Here is a 19,238-nt window from a genome sequence, read left to right on the forward strand (position 1 = left end):
ATATACATCTTTTAAAAGATATCCTTCAAGACAGTTCAGCAATGCAAAACCTCAAACAAGGCTATCTTGCTAAAAATCATTGTCTCAAAAAGCTCTTAGAACATTGATTTCCACTTCAACGCCACATACCGCTTTCTGTTCAGCCAGGACTTTACATTTCTCACGCGCTTCTTCTTCGTGCCTTCTGAGCATATTCTCAAGTGCTTCCTTATCAGCAAGATCTTTCTTCATCTGGTTTTCCAAAACCTAAATGAAGACATTACTTTTGTCTAGATTACATCCATTTCAAAGGGCAGAAAAGCAGAAAAAAAATCATCAAGACAGATTATTTTTAAGCAATTCATCACATCTCAAGCAACATTAGACCCAGGATGCAATGGCAAGAAAACCCTGAAACAGCAAACTCCCTCAGCTACCTCTGAAGACTGAATTTTATGATGAAGTTTTATAAAGACATAAGACTATTTTATTTTATTTTTAAAGATATTTACGCTGTGCTCAAGAAGCATTCTAGACTAGTGCAACAGAAAACAAAAAAACTCTATACCTCAGTGTGTGTGTGCATAGCAGAGGTGGTAAGGAAGCATGTGCTCACCTGTGCTCACCCTAACAATACGGCTCAGAAGTCATCTGCAATTACGCATAAGAAGGCAACTGAGACCCCATTGATTCTTTAGGTCAGAGGCACCAAGTGAGTGAGCTAAGACTCCTTTCTTGTAACATAAATACTACGTACAGGATTAAAGTAACTATTTGGTGCTGTGTTTTTTTTTCTTTTTTATTCTCTTATTAAATATGTGTGTTTTGTTGGCAAGGCCAGAGTTTTAAATCAGTTGTTAAACTGAACATCATTTTCTTCAAGGACGGGTTTTCAAAGGCACAAAGAACTGCTACAGCCATGACTCTTATTAGAACTTCACAGGTCTGGACACCACAGGATATCTTTTACCGTTCCAGTTATAAATACCTCATGCCTTGAATCTCTTTCATCTGGCTTCCAGATCTCCTCTACTAAACCCTATGTCATATGTCTTCATAATTCACCTTCTGTCTTTTCCTTTTAACCCTATTCCAAGCCCTGTCACCTTTTCTAGTTCCCATCTTAGCACTTCTCCCAAGATTTACTTCTTGCCTTCCTGCTTTCTGTCACTCTCATTACTGAATATCACGAGCTCTACCAGAAAATCCTTTCACTTTTTCCCTTCTCGTTTCTCCCACAGAAATACCTTTTCCTTCCTAAGGACTACATCCTCAAACAATAAAGCTAAAATGTAAAGGTAAAGTCCTAGGTAAATGTAATAGATAAAAACTGCTGAAAACAGGTTATGTTTAGTACAAAACAGATCCTTACAAAATGCACTTACTGGCTGATGTATTGCAGGTTCTTTAGAAAAATCCTTAACCACAGCACATACTCCCATTTCCCAATTTGTTTTTCCTAGTTTTAGATGGTGTCTACAATTCTATTTCTAACTGTATGTTAAAGTCTTATGCTACCCTGGAAAAGACAAAAACAAAGTGGGTGGTTTCTGTGGCTTCTTGGCAGATGTTACAGCTCCAAGAAGATGGAAGTTTAGAAACATTCTAGTATTTACAGAATGTAAAACTTGCAGGTAGGCTGTGTGAATGCTCTTAAATCAGAAAATCTTCAGTAGGAAGCAAACTTTTTTTCAGGATGAGAGATCCAAAACCACTTAGTAAGAATTATTTTGTCAGCAATGAACAAATTACAGTCAACAATTATGTAATTCCTACAGTTCTAATTTCAAATGTCACCTATTTTAACACAGCATTAAAAACAGGTAAGGTACAAGAACATGGACCAGAAGAAAAACTCACTCATATTTCACTAATCTCTCTGAACATTTGAGAAGCTGTAATCAAGACAGCAACTCATAAGACAAAGCAATCAAAGCCCAAAGGAAACAGTTTTTCCCTGAATCCCTTCTACCCACAAAAACTTGTGGGAAGATAAGAAGATTTTCTTTACTTTGAGTTTCTCCTCATAGAATTGTTCCTTCTGTTTCAGCTGCAATTCCAGATGCTGTGCTGAGATCTGAGCCTCTCGATGCTTTTCTTCCAGCTCCTAAAAGCAGCAGAGATTCATATTCAGACACAGATAGGTTGTGCATGTGTGTAACACAGACATTGAACATTCATTGTCATTTTTTAAGGCTCTATACTGTATGATTATGTCATAGATGGAAAGAGGGGAAAAAAAACGTTACCAGAGCTGCACGTGATCAGTTTTAAGCTTTATATATTGCTGCTGACCTATCCACTATAGAGGCAACATACTGCTAAAGACCAAGATTTCTACTTCCACAATAAGAATCTGATTCCCAGTAACATATTCTCAGACAGACCAAGCATGTTTTGTGAAAACAAGCAGTTAAAAACGCTTATAGCTGCAGTGGCATGGCATCACAGGAAGTCTGATTTATTTTTAACAAGGTCTCTCACTTTGCTTTCTCGCAGAAGGCCTCGATAATGGGGCACTGCTGTTATGTTTTTATTCTGTATTCACAGAGCAGGAATAGTATTTACTTTGCCACGTTCGTCAAGCAAATGTTGTCAGAATGACTGTTTATAAATTGTTTTGAAAATGAGAAGTACAGGATGCAGTATATATGGGAGATGGTACCAGAGTATTTTTAACCTCTTTACCTCACAGCCGATAGTTGCAGCTATGCACAGCAAGGACTGAGATAATTCTGCATCTCAGAGGTTAGTTATTTTAGTAAGAGGAACAGTCTGCTGTGTGAATCTATTATTGGGGATGTATCTATAAACACCTTTCAATAGGACAACTCTCAGGAGCTGAGCTTAGAACCTTATGTTCCTTCACTGTCATATTTGCCATCCTAACAATTTCTTTAGTACAGCAGGCAGATCCAGGTCTGTCATTCACTGCTGCTGTGTTGGCTGCTGCACAGACAAGTTCAGGTTTTGGGATGCATGCAGGACTCCTGCCTGCCTTCACTACTGCACAGCACAGGAAAATTTCCATTTCATGTTCTTTTTTTCCCCTCATTTTGAAATCTACAAAGATTTCTTTGCTCCAGTAATTGCAGTAGACCTCTTTTTCCAGAAGAGGAAATCAAAAGGAAGGTTCATCAAAAGTAGGTCATCTACAGTGCCAAGTACCCGAAAGTTCTACAAAAAATGGAGATTGCTGCTTTTTTGCAATTGAAATGCATCTCCCAGCAACAAGAGGGACAATTCACCTCCCTCAGAAGCCCACACGTTTCTGGTCCTGGCAGAGAATCAGACCACCAGATCAGCAACAGTTTCAAAGCTACCAGTGTTAGACTGCTTACATCTGAGGAGGAGCTTCACCAACTTACGACAGGCCTGTTTGCACTTAAAAGGTAATATTTTCCCATTCCAGTTCTCACCACTATTCTCTATGTAGCTCTAACTTTCAATTGTTATTAGCATCATAGCAATCTACACTTTCAAGAATTAGTAAGTATCTTCTCTAGCTTATTTAATTCTATGCAGACAGATCCAGCAGGACTTCTTAGGTACTAGATGACTGCTACACAAATCCAATCCAATTAATTCAATAAGTCTACCTTATATGCAATTCTGTATCATCAGCTCCTCTGCTATCCTTTCCATACCAAGGAAAAGTCAGAAGTCTTTGAAGAGATCAACTTGAGGGAAGAAAGAGGGCAAAAGGGGAGGAAAAAGAAAGCAAGAACTCATATCGTGTAGCTCCTGGATCAGCTGGGACTACCAGCTGCAAGGGACTAGGGAAGACACTATAGGATTATTTCTTTAATGCCTGCTTGACATGGTTGTTTTTCGTTTTATAAAATAACTTTGCATCTCTGCAATATTCCGTCAGAACTCCATGGAAACTATGAGAAATGCTAAACATATCCCATGGAGTAAAACAATCAGCAGATATTTCTGCATTCCCTTCCAGATTTTCCTCCACAGAGAACATAATCAAAACCAATGAACAATCCCCAAATATACACAAGAGGCTTATGCAACAATTCAAAGTTTTACACCATTCCTAAATATAAAGTTGGCTCTGTGCCCAGCAAAGCCATAGTCTCCCACTTACCATGCATTCATGTTATCAAAACAATTTGAAAGAAAGAACGCTACCAAAGATCTGGTTCTACCTTTTCATCCAGACATTCTGATGCTGAAGTCTATCTATGCAGCTACCACCCAAAACAAATGTGGGTCATACTTGTCCAAAGAAGGTAATGTATTTCCATTTGGCCTTCTTCAAGTATGTCTACTAATAAAAATAATACCTTTTTGTTCTTATCATGTTGGCAACAGAGAAAGAACTCATTAGAAATGCAAATTATTTTAATTACTCCAAGATTAAGCTTCTTGTCCCAGGGAAGTATTTGAAATATCTTCTATTTGGTCCCCTGTACACTGAAGTACCAACTCAATATGAAGTCTTAATATGTTTAACAAAGAGAGAAACAAGAAAATGCCAACAGAGGTATGTGGGTGCAAATGGATTCCCAACAAATATTATCTTTGGAGAAGAACAGTTTAGATGACTAATTTCTCACTGCTACAAGGAGTAAGCATTTCAAGTAGACCTGCCTTCTAAATTCCTTTGCAATTTAGTTTAAAATCTAGATATCAATGCTTTTATTATTGCAGCATCCTGTACTGAGTTCAATGTGTTCCCACTGAGACGACCAGAATTTTAAAGTACTCTTAAGATTACAGGTGCAGTCCTTAGGGTTAGGGTACAGTTCGTAACTAAAAGATGCAAACAGAATTTGAGAATTCGAGCTTTTCCAGTATGAATGGCACACAAAAAGAATCCCTTCGTTCAACAATTTCCACCTTATTCAATGCAATTCTATGTCTTCTGTTCCTTTCCTACTCCTTTCTCACAAACTCTTACCCTTTATCTTTCATTTTCACCTCTGCTCACCAGAATTTTTTCTGCCATCTGTTGAATCTGTTGAGATTTAGTCTGAATATCTTCCTTTAGACGGTTTTCTCTTCGTTCCACAGTCTCTAATCTCTTCACTTGATTCTCCAGAGAATGGCGCCGTTCCTGCAGAACAATTACTAAATGCTACTTAGGCTAACCAACACTGCATTAGGACAAAGCAATGAGTAGTTTTTGGAAGAACAGCTGAAGCTGACTGTATGATTGTCTTTTATATTTGAAATCCTCATCATGTCCCAAATCCCTTATCCCAATTACAAGTCTTTACTGCTCCTCACTGAAAATAACATCAGATTCCCTGTAAGCTTTCTTCTAATAAATAGATTGTAGTTTTAATTAATATACATAATAGACTAAAATAGATTGATGTCTAACAATACTTTCTTATGAAGACTTACTACAGAAATACAAGCTGTTCACAGTCGTCCAGATGAGGGTTCCTGAACTGAGACGCATCCCAATAACTACCTTACACTAGGCAGACCTTTTTCACTCACCTCTGCTTCAAGCAATTTCTTCTTCATGCTTTCATTAGAATCTTCCCTATTTTGAAGTTTCTCTAACTCCTTCTCAGCCCTCTCCTTAGCTTGACGGATATTCTGAAGCAGTTCAGTCGCCTCTGAGCTAGCCTTCACAGCCTAAGTCCAAAGGAAAACAACAGTATTGTAAGAAAAACATACACATAAGAACTCTTGCTGTGTCAAAGCTCATAGTGCCACAATGGTCAACACTCAGATCTTTCACTTAGCAGTCTAAAAGTAAGATAGTGTACAAACGTGCTCAGGACCCCAACTTTTGTTACTTAAGTCTTTTCTTTTTCTCACACACACAAAACAAAAAACTGAAAATTCAGGAGCTCTACACATTTGTCTTGCTGTACTGCAAGTTTCTAGTTGTCTCTATGTACTTGGTAGCCCATCCTGAAGTTCACTTCAAGTTTTTGGAAAAGGCTGACAGAATACTCTTGCTAAAACACTAGGAGAATGACCTGTTGGCCTATGGACAATTCCTTAGAATTATTGAAAAGAGAAAAGCAGGGTAAAGTGTGACTTTTTTTGAAATTTTGTATGTAATATTTCTAAATAGTTTTGGCTTTCTATCCATATTCCACACCACTAACCCTCAAAAAAAGCCCTTTCTGAACAAGTGTCAAGTTTGAAAAGCTCTGTCAGTGGATTACCACAATGATCCTTTCTTCTCTGGTAAAAGACACCCCCCAAAAGCGTATCATCTAGAATAAAAGTTCTCATGCTGTTCTTAGAGTGCCTGATTGACCACACCACAATCATTAGCTGCTTCCTTTAGCTTACTTTGCTAAGGTATTTTATTTTGTTGTGAAGCCTTGGCATTCAATTTTTTTACGGAATGTAAAATAATGTGAATAACTGAACTGGAAGGTGATTTTGTAATTAAGACAGAGTACACTGGGAGACTGAGCCAAACTGAACACATATTTTATAGTGAGTTAAAAGGATCTGAAACCCTTGGCTTCAGAAACAAGAGATCACTAATTCACTGCATACAGCATACAGCATACCCAAACTGGCCTTTCAAATCAGAATTTCTCTACACTACTCCAGTTCTGACTCAGCTCTATTTGTAAAAATAAACTCTGTTGACATGTCTCAAGAGCCCAAAGCATAGTGAAAACAACAAGGATTTCAGATATCAGCTTCCTCCCCCTTTTCCTTATCATCCCCCATGCTATGACTAACTCTATTTCTGAGGATAAAACAAAATGCATCCCTCCTCTGCATTAAGTTTTCACTGGAAAATCTCGTGGAAAATTCGCTTTCACCACCCAGACATTACCTTTGTCAGCTTTTCCTGCAGCTCCTGGATTTTGGCTTGCTGCTCTGTATTGATCTACAGTTAAATAGAAAGATGGGGAGGGGTGAAAAAAAGAAGAGTGGTAAAACTGAAATCGAGAGAAGGCTCTCTACTTATGATACCATGTTTATTTTAATTCACTTCCTAAAAATCTTTATTTCTCCCTGTAAATCTCAATGCCACAAAATGCCCCAGGGCAAATCCACTCCCATTTTACTCAGTTCTGGTTGATTTCATGTTTGGTCACCAAGTAGATTGATCAGTATGACACAGCATTACTCAGAATTATTTTTATTTTTCATTTACTTCTTTACTCATGAACAAAACCTTCATGTATCAATCACCTAATTCCCAATTCAGATAAAACATAAATGGCTGTCTTTGCCTAGCATCAGAGCACAAACAATTAAGAACAAGATGCCAGAGTACAGCTTTGTATGGAATAAAAAAGAAAAGTGATTCACACCATGAAAACAAAAGGGGGGAGGGGGTGGAGAGGTGGGAAAGGGTGGTAAGGTGGTGAGAAGAGGGGGAGGATGTGAATCTCTGTCTGCCATTGAGTAACCAAAGACAGTCTTAGTTTTTGTGCATAATATGAAAGACCCAGGAAGCAAACCCCACTACATTAAAGTAACATACCTTCTCTAATTTGCAATACAATTCTCCTGCTTCGCTTTTTCCTTGATCTTTAACCTGTAACTTAAATACAAAATATATAAAATCCTCAGGAAGAGTTGCAGCACACTGTTTTTCTACCCCTTTGTGTCATTTAAACAAAGTGTCATCTGTACACTTGGTGTAATTTAAACACAAGCAGTTACACAAAATATACATAACACAAAGATCTTCTGTATTAATTGTACAACGCTACACTAATCTTTACAGAACTTGCACACAACTTTTGTTTGTCTAAAACAGCACTAGAAATATAAGCAGTCCTCAACTCCCCTCTCTCAAGAAGCCTTAAACTACCTTTTGCAATTTGTTGTGACATTCAGTAGCTTTACGTTTAAACTCTTCGGCGGCCATTCGGGACTCTCTCAACTCCGATTCATAAAGATCACTACGCCTGCGAGCTGAAATAAGATCCTCTTCCAATTGATTCATCATCAACCTCATTTCTTCCACTTGAGCTTGATATTCCTGCAGTTGTGGTGAAAGGGTAGGAAAAGGCATTACATTTTATAGGCAAGAGAGAAATACGTGGAGCAGCAGACCCCAGAACACCAACTGCAGGCAGGAAGTGCATTTAAAACATGTAGAACAAAAGTGAAGTATAAAATAAAACAGTGACAGCTAGATAGAATAAAATGTCCCTGGTGTTCCTTCTTGTTTGAATCTTTCCATTTTCAAGCCAAAACCTCAGAAAAGTTAAATCACTGCATTTTGATAGTGGCTTTATTGCAGAAACACACACACACACACATATCTATCTATCAATAGATAAAAACATCTACAGATAGATAAATGTACATACAGGCGATTCAAATTACTTACATTTCTGATCTCTGAAACAAAAATGTGCCTTTGAGATGATGTCTCTACTAAATGCACAGATACTCCTTCAAGACATATTTTCTCAGGCTGATAACATGATAATTACCACAGATCTGCACAGTTTGGATAAAAGAAAGGAGAAGCAGAGGGATAGTGTAGTGCTGTGGCTCCTGGCCATCCCTTATTTTCTCTCAACAAAGTCAAAGAGGAATGTATTGCTCTGTACAGGATACAACCTGGATAAATATTGATTTAGAAGAACTTTCAACCCCTTTCCCTCCCTCCACACACATTTCCTATAAAAGATATTTGTCTATACAGACATTCCCCATGCAGAATATTGCAATAAATAAAGAACATTAAGGTAAGAAAGTGTGTGGAAAACAAGAACATTTGAATTGACTACCTCAGCTGAGACTGGGTACTCATACTGACACTAGCTCATGAGACTGCTTCAGATTTCTTCATTGGGAAAACATGAATTATGTTTATTTAGCATTATTAGTCCTGTAAGTATACATTTTTATAAAAGTAAACAGAAGTATTTATTATGAAGCTAAGAACAAGTATAAAAAATGCACATCAGGAGCTGTGCTAAAGGTCTTGAAGGACTGACAGTGGGGGAGTCCATTTTTCTTTGCATTCTAGTATCTTACAAAACTCCTGACTGCCCCCATATTCAAAAGACTAACCATCTCATGACAAACTCAGGTTTGTCATCACTCCTTCCAGACAGCCAGCTGTCCTCAGTTAGACAAGTGACTGAACACAACCCTAATGTCAGCCTGTAATTCGCTGCAACACTGAGACCTTATGCTGCTGTTTAAAGAAGCTGAGACTAACAAGTAGCTTTGCTGTCCGTTACAGGGTAGATGTAGATATGGTGGAATGGCTCTTTGGGTTGCAATCCCCAAAGTGACTCTCCAGTTCACAAGGCAGACAGATTCTCACTCCCTCCAGTCACTCCCTCTCTATGGATGATTCTGTTTTCTTGCTGGAAGGAAGCAGAGCCTTTTGATAATATGTGAACAAAAAATGCACTAGCTCAAGTATTTGTTTCACAAATACACTGATGAATGAAAAAGGGAGAGTAGTTTGAAGAAACGTGGTTTGTTCAGAAATCATAATTCATAAGAATCTTCCTAGAAGAGTCAACTTCAGAGAATTACAGGTATGACTACAGTTGTCAGTGTGAAAATTAGTGTTTGGGAAGGGAGGAAAATGGGGAGGGAGAAGAGAAGAAAGAGGAGATAATTAGTAATATTTCATTTGTTTTCAAGGTCAAGTTAAAAAAAAACAAAACAGACTACATCACTCATGAAGACACCAAACAAGTCTGGAATATACATTGGTCACAGTTTAAAAATCATCAAGATGTATTTAAGCACATATTAATGGACAGGCAAAGCTTGGAGCATATACCTGAAGCAAACTAGGTCACAGTAGTTACATACAAATAAGTACACCTTTCTAAACATATGAAGAATCTGATGTGCTACAAATTGATTCATTCATTTAGGCCTTCACCAAGTAATGACCAAGTAATGGGTCTCTAGTGGAGAAGAAAGGTGCAGCGAGGCTCTAAACCATCCTTTCAAACTCTAAAGTGCTCGTGGAAAAGCTGCTTATTCAAATTACATTTGATTCAAATTACATTGGATGCCTGGACTCAATTAACACTGAGTTCAAACAAATACATTAAAAATAACACACACTAAAACAAAAACCAAAAAAAACAACCTCCAACGCTCTTCAAGTACCACACGAAAGCAGAACCTGCTGTCTTGTCCTGAAAACACCAAATGCTTAATTACTGGTTGAAGATTCTAGTATGCTGTTAATTTTACTGACACTCTCTCTCAAGGTTGGGGTTTCCAACAGCAAAGCTCTAAAAGGACTCCCCCATTTCACCTCCAAATTCCCACTGACTTAGAAACTGTGATCCATGTCTTCACTTGCTAAGTTCCACCTGCTGGTATGAGTAAGCAAAAACATCTCTGTGTATTTTATTGCAGTGTTCTTGCACACCACTCCACAAGACCCCCACAGATATGGAAGTCTACAACGTATTACAGATCCATTTGCTGACCTAAACAGCTTTCTTAGGTCACTGAATCTTCACAAGACAAGTTAAAAGATTCTGAGACGAAATGTGTGATTGAAAAAATACTTGCATTTTTCCTCTGTTAAATGAGTCTGTACTGCTCAAGAATCTATTGATATTTATCTTCACAAAAAGCGTTCCACGTTTCAATATTTAAAGCAAGCTTGCTAATGAAGCATCAGAACATAGAGTAATGAGCTTTAGATCCCTTGTATTACATAAAAGAACCATCCAGAAAAATGCTGTAAAAGTCTTTGGAGGCCTGCTACATCTAGAGGGTCGGTTTTGCATTTCATAACTTTTTACGTAAGTGGTGCTTATATCTGGAGAATTATTACCAAGGTTTCTGGGCTTCCTTGCCTCAAACACTGTAAAATTAGTCTGCTAATGTGCTTTGAAGATGAAAATCATCAGATAATTGAAAGAATTGTTTGAACTCCATAACAAATTTCAATTTCTTTAATATAAAGTGTAGCTATTGATTCACAGAACTGAATGGGTCGCTTTCTTGTAGAATATTTTAAATCCTAGAAGTGTTCACATGTTTTTTATATACATATTTTTAATATATACATATATATTTTTTAATATATATTTTTTAAATTTAGAAATTTTCCTTATGAACAACATTATCCATTTTCAATCAATTTTTAATCAATTTTTAATCAAATTTCAACATTTTTCTGGTGGGAAAAATTATGAACACTTTGGCAAATGGATGAAATAGGAAAAGCCCAGTTAGGGACTATGGGTTCTATTTTGATATACAGATGAGGACATTTTTAAAATGGCCAAATAAGAAAAAAAAAATAATAACAGTTCAAAAACAAAGGCTAGTTCAGTTCTTTCCAAGGTTAAGATTCACAAGGATGTTTAGAAATCTTTATAGCTTGAACATTTTAAATGGACAGTTCATTTCTAATGCAGCGCATTACTAACGCATTTCAACTTCCTGCTAAGCTGGCTTTACAAAGTACCTTCAGGATCAGGAAAATAAAACCTGGGAGTTTGGAGCTTGTGCTTAGTTACATCACTTCTCATTTTGTTTAGAAAGCCACGTGGAAGCACACAGACTGGAAGTTACCACAGTGTACAAACACAAAAGGAAACCTGGCAACAGAGCTAGAATATGCCAAAGGATGCATGTTTGTAGGTAGCCACTCTACTACCCACAGAAGCAGATATACCTGTTCTTTGATCTCTTGCAGTTTTCGGCTCTGCTCTCTGATATCATGAAGTAGCTGTAGTGCCTTATCATCTTCCTGAGACACCTCCATCCGTGCCTGCTCCAGGCTTCGCTTTAAGCTCTGCAGAAAGTGAAACGTTCAAAATACAGTCTTTGTTTTTTTTCAGGTGGTTGTATAATAAAGATCGTTAACTATGCAAATTCTTCCTTGACTGTAGCGAAGCATCAGAAGAAAACCAAGGCACCAATGAAGGAACCATTAAAAAGAAAATCATGACTAGGGTCTTTTATCTGTATGGAACCAGCCCACTTTACAAATAACATTTACTACACTGAAATCACAGTTCAAACCTCCACTTCCTCACATCAGCCTTGGAGACAAAAAACAGAGATCACAAAAGGCATCTATTATTGACAGCATTTATCCATTTTTTATCTAGTACTATTAATTCACAACCTAGATACAATCCTTCATCTTCACACTACTAACAATCTCATTCATTTTTTCTTGTTGCTCTTAAGGGAGTTAAATCCTTTAATCATCATTAAACTTCTCCAAAGGACAGAACTGCTCCAGGTTCTCAACACATATTTTACCTGCAAATTTCAACAGACCAGTACCTACCAACTCTGTAGGAATCTTCACCAGAAAAAAGCAAACAGTATTTATTTACCTGCTAGAAACCAGTATAGGAAAAAATCACTCTGCTCTAAGACATGTTTTCCGACAAACAAACCTATCAGAAATGCTCCTCAGTTCCCTAAAACAGTTCATTATCTGGGTTGTTTTCCTTGCCAGGAGAGAAGAAACAGACTAATAACTTCAACTCAACACAAAGAATATTAACCAGAATGGAAGTACCTTCACTGGAGTCTTGCCAGGACAACGGGACAGACATTCCTACTCTCATGAAAAGCGCCAAATGATCTTTGAAGACGTGGTTTTAAGACCTCATTTTTATATTCTATCTGAAAAATAGCAGCTCTCCCAGCATCATCCCTGACATTTTGCTGGGGAACTTGATCTGTCTGAACTCCGAGTACCACAGATTCAGGCAACAACATCATTGTTTCCTAATCATCTTATTTGTCCTTGAAGACCTCTGATTAGGCCCTCATTCTCTTCTGGATGAGAAACCAAACTCAAGGTCATTCCAGCACAGCTAGTAATACAAATATATATATATATATATATATGTGTGTATATCAGAAAGACCAGAAGAGTAGTTATTTCTATGTGTTTTAAGTACATGAACACAAAACAAAGTTGGAATAGAATTATCAAACAAGCCTCTGCAAACAATTCAGTGCTCCATTTACAACAGAGAGCCTCTCATATTATCTTCCCTCCATCATGTACACTACTGAAACCACGATGGAAGAGAAGACCACCAGATTTCAGGCCTTCAGAGGGGAAAGGACTGGGATAAGGGCTCACACTGCATTCTGTGATATAGGTGGCCAGGTCCTGCTCCAGGAGGGATCGCTGGGTCTCAGAGGCTTTCAGTTCCACCTCCTTTTGGCTAAGTACAGCCTCCACCTCTGACACTCTCCGGTGCAACCGCGTCATTTCCTGCTCCATCTGCAATAAATATCAAGAGGTTATAAAGGGGGGCTTCAAAAGCTTTGTTAACTGCTACTTTCAGAGCTCTGTTTGAGAAGAATTTGCCTCCAAGAGACTTCTATGCTATATTGCTCCAAAAGGTGTTTAAATTCCGATACCATTGTCTCTGCTCCAGGAATGCACAGTTCTTCTTAAGGACAAGTAGTAAGTCTAAGTCACCCCATTCATTCAAGCTGATTGTTCATATTCAGTCATTCTTCGAACACCAGTTAGCAAAGAAGCCACAATCATTTTTCACCTGACTTGCAGAGAAGGTTCACTTTAACCTTATCCCAAATCCATGCTGGATCAGGAGATGGTTTCCCCCCATCTCCTTGTCAGGAACAAATGGTCAAATCCAGAACAGAGCAAGGAGAAAAGTAATCGAATTCTCATAAAAGTCTCAATCAAGCAGTGAGCTTTAAAAGACTCCACCAGGTTCCCTTTATTGGAGCACAGCAACTGTTACAAGATGTTCACCATAACCAGTGACACGACAGTAGTTATGTAAGCAGAAGCTGATGAGCTAGGAACAGAGAACCTCAGAACAGTGCTGCTGTAATTGTGCATATGACGAAGACAAGGCAAGGCCTGCAGGAAGAAGCAGTCGTCTATGTCACGCTGAGAAAAGGACTGTTTAAAATCCAGAGCCGCCTCTTGTTATGATAAAAGTATCTACAGCAGCAGCATGGCCTAAATTCATCTCCCTTTGTATTGGACAGGAAGCCACCTCACTGAAGGAAAAGCACTTTGCCCACCACGAATCTGGATGATCAGCAGCATCTGACAGATCCCTGGACACACAGTGGTTGCAGATTCCTTGAGCAATGGAGACGGCCAACTGCATAAATAAATACCTTGTGACACTTGTCCTGGGCGTCTTGGAGTTCTTTACTCTTGAGAAGGAGTTTCTTTTCCATGGAGCTGACCTTTGCTGGAGAATCCACACTTGAAAGCACGGATCTAAAAGAGCAAAGCCAAAGAGCACATGAATATAGACAACAGGTTCAGAAACCCGTGCTTACACAGCCTTGGTGAAGTCACTGGGCACTTACACCACACTTACAAGAGAAGAAAACACAGAAGAAGCAACCACAGGCTTACAGCTGTCATTTTAATTCAAACATACCATTAAACTTGATGATACTATATCCAAGCTAAATCATCCATGTACTTCTGGCTCGTATTTTCCATCAGTGCTAAACAATAAACCTGAGCAGTGCTTTTGCCTAACTCTTGTACAGATTCGTAGGTGCAACCAAAACAAAACATAAACTCAATGTAATCATTTGGAAAGAATAACACGCAAAGTATTGCTCTTCTTTTGAACATTATTGTTAAACACAATTTAAAACTATAATCAAACTACTAGAGCCCTAAAAATATCAATATGTCATAATCTGCACCATGAGAATTTCTTCCCTTAATTACCCTCTGTGAAACAAAATTGAACTAAAACTTTCTCAACATAATCCATATTATCCCCACAGTTCCACTTTGCAGCACTTCCCTCACCCCCATGAGACACAATTTAACTCTACTATTCCAAACAATCTGGCATCAGAAAACTGGGAAAAAAAAAAAAAGCTGGTTAGTCTAAAACCATTCTAGAAGACAAAAGGAAGCCAGTCAATGTCTGGGAGCGTATTTGCTGTGCTTTGCAGCCTGTATGTAATTTTCAATGCAAAAATTAAGTGCATGCATCAAAACATAATTAAAAAATGTTATACTCCCTTGCCTAAAATGATTCAAACTGGATATTTAAGCAGTTAACAGCATAATCTGTGTTAACTGATAGATGAAAACACACCAATACAATGAAGGTGCTGATGAAGATCACACAGTCTGCCTGCATTGCTTCCTGCTTCTCCTGGCCACAGCTTGGTATGCAGCCAGTTATCCCTATGGAGAAGAATACGCTTTGAGCAGCTCTCTGCATATAGCCATACACCCACACACAGCAGCAGTCTCTTCTTAACACCGAGGAAAGTTTGATTCCATCACCACCATTTTATGAGAAAAAGCTACTCCTAAATCCAAACATGTATGCAGGATAGTCACAAAAAAAAAACCCCACAGATCTTTTTGAAAATGGTGCAGCAAAATGTACATGTCAAAATAGGTCTTCAAAACCACCCCCTTAACACTCATTAGGAAATACAGTCTGAATATTAGCAGGTAAGTACAGCAAAATGCACCAATTCTATCTGCTAATATTACTCTTTTTTTTTTTTTCTTTCCCAGAAATGTAGTGTGGAAAACTCAGAAGACAAATTCTGCATGTCAACAATACAGATACAGTCAGACTTAATGAAAAGCAAATGTAAAATGAACGCTTTCTTAAAGTGAATGCTTTAGTCCTGCTGCAGTCAACAGATCCATCAGATTATTGTATTTAAAAAAAATCAATTTATAAAGCATGGCTATACTCCTACAGAGAAAAAGCAACCATCTGAGAAAGATGCATATGAAATCCCCTAACAGCTGGGTGTACAAACAAGGCTAAAAATGAGTAGTTGAGAAAAGCTGTCTAAAAATACAAATTAAAACTCGCATTATCTAAAAAAGACACTAAGGAATGTGCTTAAAAATGTAAATAAAATCTATGTAAATAGCTGCAAATGTGTACTAAGCCTGGAAATCTTTTGATAATTAGAAGTTAGTTTATAGGCCGGAGCTGAACTGACTAAAGCAAATTTTGTTTCACCACCACCTTTGGATTTTTATTTTTTTCAAACTTGAGATATTACCTAACAAATCTCTAAGTTCTCAAGGAACTGATTTTACATGCTGCTTCTATTTCGCCTCCTGAAAGGGGACCATTTTATTTGTTATTTTTGCTTGTTTATTCGTTAGTAAAAGAATGAGAGCGTAACGCTACAGACACCATTTTGCATTTCAGAAATCACTCCTAACAAGTCACCTTACAGCATCTTTGTGCACTGCACCCCAGGAAGCAACAGGGCAGATTCAGGCAAGATCCAGAGCTTGGGCACGTTTTCCAGTCAGGAGTGACAGAGTGGGACAGAACAAGGGAGACTCACACTGACAAAAGTTCGAATTTCATTCGGTAACTCTAGGGGGAGCTGCTCCTCAGGGCTGGTGTCAGTTTAGAAAGGAAAGAGATGGATACAGACTAGAACTACAATTTCTCTTTCTCATCCCTGTCCAAACAGAGTAAGAAAATCCCTTAAAAATACCTGTCCTTGTGACATGATGATTTTCATGCAAACAAGTGCATCTTATCCCCAAACAAAGCTGGCTTCAGCCTGCACTGGACGCATGGCTTTTAAGAGGTATCCTCTCCCAGGAATGCTTTCCTTTGTACAATCTATTTGGAACAACTTCATGAACATCCATACAACCTTAAAAGTATCAGAAAAGGAGCAGAGAGAGGAAATCAAGAGAAATGGAACAGTGACTAATCTAATAAGCCTTGTCATGGTGATATAAGCTCTCAACACAGCATGACAAGGTGGAAAATGCCCACCTTGCTGGTGCACTTATGTTTTTGCTCACTCAGCATCAACTCAGAAACGAAACACGAAGTTCAACATCAAAAAAACAGGTTGCAAAGCTGTCATCTAGGATGGTGCCACCTCAGAGTATTTCATTTACTTAATTGCTACATCTGGAGCTCTCCTTTTAGTACAACAGAGCAGATTCTGCTGCTTCCTCTGAAGTGTGAAAAAGAGATTGACAAAAGGGAACCAGCATACATCAACAAGAAAACTCCAACTGAAAATGGGGGGAAAAAACCAAAACCCCTCAAAGTCTATAGTACTAAGTGCTGATAGCACCAGCGGTGCCAACTTACTTTCAAAGGAAGCACTACCCACACGTCTAAGAAAAAAACCAAACAAGTTAACTTACAGCTAGATACAGATTATTGAGTGATTTCACAGCTAGATCAGCAACAGCCTCAACCAGCAGCACCATCAGAAATGGTGCTAGTTGTATAAAAGCTCCTTCACTCTCAACATGGCTGAGAGGAAAAAAGAATCAGCATGGGAGAAACTAGAGGATCATTCTGCAGCGTGGAACTCATATTCCAACCTCTCTTGCACACCGTAATTCTCACCTTCCTTTGTCCCTTTACGCCACTCTCACACTCCCAGCTCACCTGTGCTTCTTCCTTCTCGTAACAACTGACACCATCTGTCCTAATCCTGCCCCCAGCACAGCACGCCTGGAACTCATCCCCCGTCCCTCATGCTCTATTCTTTTTAGCATGATACTCATCTGTACTTTCCGCCCCCTCGTAAATGCTTGCTCAGGCCTAAAAAAAACAACCAAAAACAAACAGTGATACCATCAATCTGTGAATAGAGCTAGCTGAAGCAAGGCATATTTTTGGTATGTTCATCCTCTGTTTCCTCTTTATCTTTGGTGAAATTGCTCACCAGAACCCTAGAAACTGTGGGGCAAAAGCAGTGTTCTCTTCTCTTGGAGGAAGGGCTCCATTTTAACTCTCGGTATTTGGTAATGACAATCACCAGTCAACATCACATTTTAAATAAAAAAATTTTAAAATCACTTTTCTACAGCAAGGAACTGTAGATCGTCCAGCACAGCCTTCCAGACCCTTACAAGAATTACTAGGATTCCACTTGTTCCATTCTGGAAGATGATTTAAAGAATAAAAGCCCTAATCAGCCACTGAGATTGGGTTATAGCCCCACCGTCAGCCTTGCCTGTGAACACCTCTGGGTTCTGATTGAGCAATTATTCTGCATTAACCTAATTTCTGTATCATAAAGAATTGAGCCCCTTCAGCTCTTTACTCCAAATCAAGAGAGAACAGAGTCAGGCAAAATTTTACATCATAAACTATTTACTTTACTGGGGTTTTTCATTGCATATTTGGTTAGCCCTGAATCTATAATGTGTTTAATCTTACGCCTTAGGGCTTCTGCTAGTCACCTGCAGGGGACAAGAGTAATTTTCTTTTACTGCTTGATGAGTTATTCTAGCATCTAAGGGTTTTTCTCACTTGTTCTGAGCACTGAAGATGAGCCATGCTCGGGGACAGGAAGTAAGGTGGTTCTGGCTTTTGATGGAATTGAACTCTCAGTTGCCTGTTGTCACAGCCACGTGCTTGTGGCAAAACCAGCAGCCAGACTTGCTGTCAAATGAGCATTTTTCCTCCAGATCCAGAATGCAGAGGCCATGATGGGAGCAGTTAGTTGGTCCTTCTCTGCAGCCTGCTCCCCCTTCCTAGGAGACTTATTTAATAAACACTCTGTCAGTACAGGAACTTATGACATAAGCAATGCCCTTGATTTCTCCTGACTGCTTCTTATAACACATTACCTGCCATGCCTTCTGCTCTTCTGTTTGATCTCACATTATTCCCAAAATTCATGGTATGGGACAATGTAAATAGTATTTTAATTCAACAAACCACTCTAAACGACACCCTGACTAGGTAATTTCTGGCAACAGGTCCAAGTGACTTAGGTGAACCCTTCAGACCCCGAGTGGTTACAAGAAAGAAGAGAATGGGAAAAGAAAACTTTTCATCCTTCTTCTGTCCAATTTCCTTTAAAGTAATTGAAATTCCCAACTCATGTTAGATGGCTTCTCACCATTCAACGAACTGGGTCCAGACTTTAACCCTAAACTTCGTGTCTTGACAGACCTCACATTATAAGCAAGGAAAGTTTCAAGGTCCTTTTTAATGACACTCTGCAGTTGCCTGGCCTGACTGTGAGCAGCACTAGAGGCACTGGCTATCATGCTGCAGACACAGGAAAACAGATCTACATCGCTTAGCAACCATAAGGGATGGACTTCCCAAAGAAAGGTTTTAAGAAGAAAAACTCCGTGCTGATAAACTTGATGACTTTGGACTTTCAAGAGAAAGCAATCCAAGATTCACAACAGATAAGCCTGCACTTCATTTACTGCTCTGTTCCCCATCTAGATATTGATATTCATAGTAGAATGGACAGAAACAGTTCTTTATTTCCTCACTAAAGCACATTCTGTGCAATATTTAATAAAAAAGAAGTTTACATCCCAATGTTGCAGTGATATTGAGAATAAACGAACCACTGCATTATTTTAATGC

General features: G+C 38.6%; 1 protein-coding gene across 6 annotated transcripts in view; it reads right to left on the bottom strand.

Moving 5' to 3' along the window:
* Positions 1-19,238, bottom strand: part of CIT (citron rho-interacting serine/threonine kinase) — an 82,623-nt gene that overhangs the window by 35,017 nt on the left and 28,368 nt on the right. For 4 of the 6 annotated variants that reach the window (XM_048964131.1, XM_048964130.1, XM_048964129.1 and 1 more), the window contains 10 exons: positions 14,023-14,128; positions 13,001-13,144; positions 11,564-11,683; positions 7,748-7,918; positions 7,415-7,474; positions 6,758-6,811; positions 5,443-5,583; positions 4,925-5,050; positions 1,991-2,086; positions 130-246 (listed from right to left, as the gene is read on the bottom strand). In XM_048964131.1, the coding sequence (XP_048820088.1) occupies positions 130-246; positions 1,991-2,086; positions 4,925-5,050; positions 5,443-5,583; positions 6,758-6,811; positions 7,415-7,474; positions 7,748-7,918; positions 11,564-11,683; positions 13,001-13,144; positions 14,023-14,128 (1,135 nt within the window). The remainder of the gene's footprint in view (positions 1-129; positions 247-1,990; positions 2,087-4,924; positions 5,051-5,442; positions 5,584-6,757; positions 6,812-7,414; positions 7,475-7,747; positions 7,919-11,563; positions 11,684-13,000; positions 13,145-14,022; positions 14,129-19,238) is intronic. The other 2 variants (XM_048964132.1, XM_048964133.1) reach the window with 1 other exon arrangement.

The sequence above is a fragment of the Lagopus muta genome, chromosome 17, assembly GCF_023343835.1.
Source record: "Lagopus muta isolate bLagMut1 chromosome 17, bLagMut1 primary, whole genome shotgun sequence".
Taxonomy (NCBI): Eukaryota; Metazoa; Chordata; class Aves; order Galliformes; family Phasianidae; genus Lagopus; species Lagopus muta.